We start from the raw sequence: 6,074 nt of genomic DNA on the forward strand, positions 1-6,074 counted from the left end.
CGGGTCCGGTTCGTCAAACTGAGACTATTTACGAAAATCAGAATCAAAACTCCTAACTGAGACGGTTCAAAAACTAGGTTCTTTGCGATTGCGTTGTTGAGCTTATCTCAACTAAGGTCCTAAGTTAAAGATAATATAATGATAATGAGGATTGAGATACTTGATGGTATAGCAGAGGTTCTCCCCTTACTGATCTTCCAAAGAAACCCGTACTTTCAGAAAAGATCTCGCGTACTCAAAAACTGGGGTTGATACAATATATATGAATAAGAATTCATATATATACAGGTACATCCATCATTCATTCATTTTAATATTTTACATCATATTATTGAGTATATATATCACTCAAAAGCCTCATATGAAGCAATCTGTTTGTGAAATGAATACATTACAACCTAGGCAATAATAGGCTGATATATATGTCTCAACCTATTTTTTAACTTGCTCTCAAGGAAAATTAATCAATTCCCTCCAGGCCCTTGGGGTAGATCCATTAGCTTATATTGATTCTTCACCACTTCAACTTTGCTGGGAAATACTATAAAAGCATCCAAAAAGAAAAGTAAGAACGTCACATTAAGAAACAAGAAAAGGAATTCAAATAATAATCCATCTGAAATTTGTGCCCCACCTTGTCAATAAGTGATTGATAGTATGGCTTCACTTTTTCAACGTCCACCAAAACTTTGCTTTTGCTATAGAGATCATATTTACTACATAATACATATAATTATGCATGATGTTATTAAATAGTAATAATACCAAATGCTGTGTGCAAATTAATTGATATATATATATATATATATATATATATATATATATATATATATATATATATATATAAATTAGAAAAAGGACTAACTTGAAAATGTGAAGCCACTTCAAGTTCTCAAAATCTTCTTCACTCATGAGATGAGTATATGCTCCCTCCTTATGCAAAGCTGCAAAAGAGTTTTAAGCTTAATACATTGTTATTGAAAGAAAATTCTAAAAAATAATTATGAATTTTTTTTTTTTGGGTTTACAAAATAAAACGAACTTTTGTTGCCGAACAAAAAATGCCTTCTTATGATATAAAAGGAAAAGCACATAGTAAATAAAGATACTTACGATAAAATGAGTGATATCTAATAATGAATAACCCAGGTGAAGGTAAAGTGGTTCCATTTTCCTTTGCTACCTATAAATTCAAGTGAAGTATAAATTTATTATATATCTTGAACAAAATAATAAACAAATTATATATAAATTGTAACTATATATTTAATTACTCACCATATACATATAGTCATCATGTCCCCATGACATGAGTACATTGTCTAATCCACACCCTTTACTATAGACTCCTTCTTTAGTGTTATAAGCAGGATTTTTGCTATCTGGGTTTTTCTTGAAATACTGAAGCATAGAAAAAGTTTATATTATTGGTCGATGATAATTTTAGATTAAAAATATATTATTTGTACACTAAAATTAACCATTATATATTATTTATAAATATATGTATAATTTAATTTATTTTTAATATGTATTTTATACTGATTGTTGATTTTAATATAAATTTAACATGATTGTTTTAGAGACATGCAAAAAAAGGGGTCATTTTTATAGTTTTGTTAGAAGAGGAAGGCTACCTTGTGGTGAACATTTTTTTCATCAAAGGCACAACCAACAGGAAAGGTATCCCCTGCAAATATATATATTTAATCATTTGGTTAAAATTTTAAATTTAAAGTAACATGCCAAAACTAGCTAATTGGGAATTTAAAGAGTGATAAAATAATTATACATGAAATATAGGGATGTGTCTTATTTAAAATATTGTAAATTGAATCAAAATAATTACAACACAAATATTTTTATAATTAATTATTTACACTCTCTCAACCTTAATGTAGCCGTAAATGACCTAATAAAAATTTGGTTTTATATTATGGTTTTAAAATGATAATTAATTTTAAATATTGTAATTAAATTTTATTTCTAAAAAATAATAGTCAAAAGATTATTTCATTTCAAAAAAAAAATATCATAAAGAATAAGAAAAATTCTCACCAACAACAGCCCATTGAGGAAGCTCACCGAATTGAGGAAGGTGAAGAATCTTTCCAAGATCTGAAATAAACAAATATTCATTTGTCAATTCATATTAACTATCTATCAATAATGAAAAAGCGTTCTTAAAACAAAATGACAAAAAATAACTAAAATTAAACTAATTAACCTTTATAATAGAAAATTAAAAAAAAATCTAAGATTTCAAATTTAATTACCATGGATGAGAGCAGTCAAATGTAACCAATCTTCGTTAGGATAATCTTTTCTAATAGCTTCTGCAGTTTGCAACAAATGTTGAATTTGAGGTTCATCCAAATCAGGATCACTATCATCCACTACTTCATTAAGTAACTCACAACATTCCCATATACTCATTTCTGCTTTGTCCAATTTTTTATAATGCTCCCTCATTTTCTTTACCTATATTATTAGAAAATGGAATTTTCATGAATTATTAGCATTGAGCATTCATGTTATTGTGTATTAGTATATATAAACATGTTTGAGGAAAATAAGAATTTGGCTTACGAAATCGTATGTCTGATTAATGTGTTGCAATTTATAGAATTCTTCCACACTTTTTTGTCTTTCACTTTCAATATCATAATCCCTGCCAAACAATTTCATTAGAAGACTAATTTTACTTTGATCGATATTTGAACCAATTTTTACAAGTTTGTACGTGTAATATTGCATGATATATGTAAGTTTTTTAAGAAGAGTTACAAATTTGTAAATTATTTTACACAATTATCTAATAATATTTATTATTTTAAATAATTATTAAACAGTAATTATATATAAAAAGTTGTTATATTATTGATATATAATTTGGTATATATATATAAAAAGTGCTTTACTTTGTGATCAAAATTAAATTCTTTCAAAAATATAAAAAAAAATTTCAGTTTTATTGAGAGCACGTGGGTCACAAAGATACAAAATTTTTCTCGCCCTTTATGTAGTAAAATTAGAGCAAACTAAGTTTAAGTTAGGTTTTTTATTTTTAAATTATATTGACATATGTAATTAGTTGCATATTTAACATTTAAAACAAAATCAAATTGTTAAAAATATTAGATAAAGAAATGTAGCAATTTATGTGTCTTTTCTATTACTAAAGAAAGTTAGAGTTTAATTTTTATTATTAAAAAATTTAAGACAAAAAATCTTAAAAGAAAATAATATCTATACACAATCTCATTTTAAGTTTAAATAAGACTTTTATATATATGTCAAAATTTATATTATAGATATAATTATTTATATGTCTTATTATATTAATTTAAATTTTTTTAGATGAGTAATTTTATGTCGCCGTTATCTGCTTAAAATCATCATCGTAAATTTTAAATCAAAGAAATAAAAATCAAATAAAAGAGAATATTGAAAGGGGAACTGAAACCTGAAGGATTGGCCAAATGCATTGTTTTCTGGGGCCTTAAACGTTCTGTCCTTTGCCGCCGGCACAAGCTCACTGGTTTCTTTGGTGTGCACGTTCTTCTTCTCCTCAACTTGGGACCCTAGAAAAAAAAATTGAGATATGGAATTTTCTACCTAAAAAAAAATAACGCTCCAATACTTTTTTTTAAAAGAAGAAGAAAAACATAATCAAACCATGGGCAGGTTGCTCAGCTTGAATGACCATTTTCTCTATTTCAAATAAGCAAGAAGAAACACAGGACAAAGAAGCTTAGAAACTTGGAAGAAGGAATAAGAAACTCTAGTGAAAATAGGTGCGACAATAACCTAAGACAAAACGAGTTTATATAGTACAACACCAAGTCCTTGTCGTGAAATTTGAAATCTTGGAGTCCTTAACTAAAATGACGTTCTGGAGGATTTATCATTATCTGTACAAACCAAAACCATACCATTCTTAGTAACTTTCCAATTAATTAAATTTATGCCACCAACTATATGCCAGCAGTAAGCTTACCAAATTCACCCACTATTATATTTTAGATATTTAGTAACATTTATCTTTTAATATGTATTAAAATATTGGCAATGTAGCTATTAAAATATTGGCAATGTAGCTAAAAATTATGTTTTAGACAATATTTAAAATAAAACTTTAGTAAATATACTTAATTTTTTTAAAAAAATTAAATAACTGTTATCTATTTTTATTTCTAAACACACCATATATTCATACTCTCCCCAAAATCCTCTTACGACTAAGAACGGATCCAAAAATGTTATCATAGGGGCCATAACATATATAATATTTGAAAAAATATGTAAATAAATTATAATGTAAGATGTATTATAAAAATATACCAATAGAAAATATATATTTAAAGTATAGAAAAATATGTGCACTTTTTATTAACGAAGTGATATACATCGATTCTTTATATCATAAAATTCATTGATGATAGAATCTGTGTCAAATCTTTCAGCAATTTTCTCAATGTAAATCAAAAGACAATTAGTAAGAATTTCATCTTCTATTTTGTTTCTAAGTCTATTCTTTACAATATTCATAGCTGAAAATGATCTCTCAATTGTAACAGTTAAAACAGGGAGAGTTAATACCAAGCGAATCAAACGATCAATCAAATGATATGTAAAAGACTTTCCTGTCTTCATTAATCCTTGACATAACTCTGAAATTGTGCACAAGTTAGTTAAATCAACATGATTAGGAACATCAAGTTCATAATGTTGAGCTTGCATTCTAATGTGAAATTTCTCTTGGTCACTGAAGTCACAGATAAAACCATTAACGTTCTACTAATTCACATACTTTGTTGATACTGAAAAACTTATAATTATCTCTGGGATCTAAAGTTGAACTTAAAGTAAGCGATTCCACCATATTATCATTGAATCTTTCATTAAGCTCTTGCAATTATGTATCAATTACAGCCATAAATGAATTAACATGGTAATGATGCTCCACTGAAATTTGTTTACCAATTTTGCGAGTTCGGCCTCTTCTAGAGATATGCAATGCATTCATATCAGGAACTTCAACTTCATGTTTCTCACAAAATAATATAACTTCTTTTATGAAAGCCTCCCAACACAATTCTCTCATTCTTTAGATTAAAGTCTTGGTAGTAGAAACCAGAGTTAAAGCATTCAATATGTCTTGATTTTGTCATTGAAAACTTGATAAAGATCATGACTAACAACTTCTAAAATATTTCTTATCAAATGCAAAACAAAGACAAATTTAAAGGATGTGATAGCATCATAAGCAGCACTAACATTACCACGAGTGGAAAAATTGCCTTCTTCAGTGTTTTTTAAAGAACTTCACAAGTAGCATAAAAAATGCATAGCAAGCTATGTACAGAATTCAAATGAGACTCCCATCTAATATTTTCAACTCTTTGATTAAGTCCACTACCTGTCACAATTTGATCATTGGCAATTAAGTTTGCAACATTACTTGCTTGAGCAACCCTTAACTGATCATGACATTTAGGAGAAACAGTCACAACAATCACAATTAGTGTAAGTTTTGAAAAGAATTGATGAACATAGCAAACTTCTTTGGCTGCAGAAATAAGTGCTAATTCTAATCGATGAGCAAGACAATGAATGTAATAAGCAAAAGGGAAATCTTTCAAAAATAGAGCTTGCAATTCATTCAATTCACCACGCATATTACTAGCTCCATCATACGCTTGTCCCCTAAGATTTTGAACATCAAGATTATGATGAAAAAGAACTGATGAAATTTTTGTTTTCAATGTCAAAGAACACATATAAGAAACATGTATAAGATAAAAAAATATTTCTTTAACACAATCGTGATTGTCTACAAATCTCAAAACCACAGACATTTGTTCTCGCTTTGACTAATCTCTTGCTTCATAAATAATTATACAAAATTTAGAATCACCAATTTCTTCTCGAATTGTTCCACGCACTTTTCTAGCAAAGATATGCAATATATCTTTTTGAACACTGGGAGATATATATTGAGCATTTCAAGGAAAATTTTCAAGGATAACATTATTAACATTCTGATTACGGGAAGCTAAGAGTTTATTTAA

At 27.5% G+C, this 6,074-nt stretch overlaps 1 protein-coding gene across 1 annotated transcript; it reads right to left on the bottom strand.

The window, feature by feature from the left end:
* Positions 1 to 514: 514 nt before the first annotated feature.
* On the bottom strand, positions 515 to 5,681 carry LOC130949922 (inositol oxygenase 4-like). Its single transcript, XM_057878519.1, has 12 exons — positions 5,423 to 5,681; positions 4,410 to 4,673; positions 3,467 to 3,584; positions 2,590 to 2,671; positions 2,277 to 2,481; positions 2,059 to 2,118; positions 1,638 to 1,690; positions 1,279 to 1,401; positions 1,114 to 1,183; positions 866 to 944; positions 635 to 716; positions 515 to 541 (listed from the first exon to the last, which is right to left on the bottom strand). The coding sequence occupies exons 1-12, from the start codon at positions 5,679 to 5,681 to the stop codon at positions 515 to 517; spliced, it is 1,422 nt and encodes a 473-aa protein (XP_057734502.1).
* Positions 5,682 to 6,074: the final 393 nt, after the last annotated feature.

Source organism: Arachis stenosperma, chromosome 9 (genome assembly GCF_014773155.1).
Source record: "Arachis stenosperma cultivar V10309 chromosome 9, arast.V10309.gnm1.PFL2, whole genome shotgun sequence".
In the NCBI taxonomy this organism is placed as follows: Eukaryota; Viridiplantae; Streptophyta; class Magnoliopsida; order Fabales; family Fabaceae; genus Arachis; species Arachis stenosperma.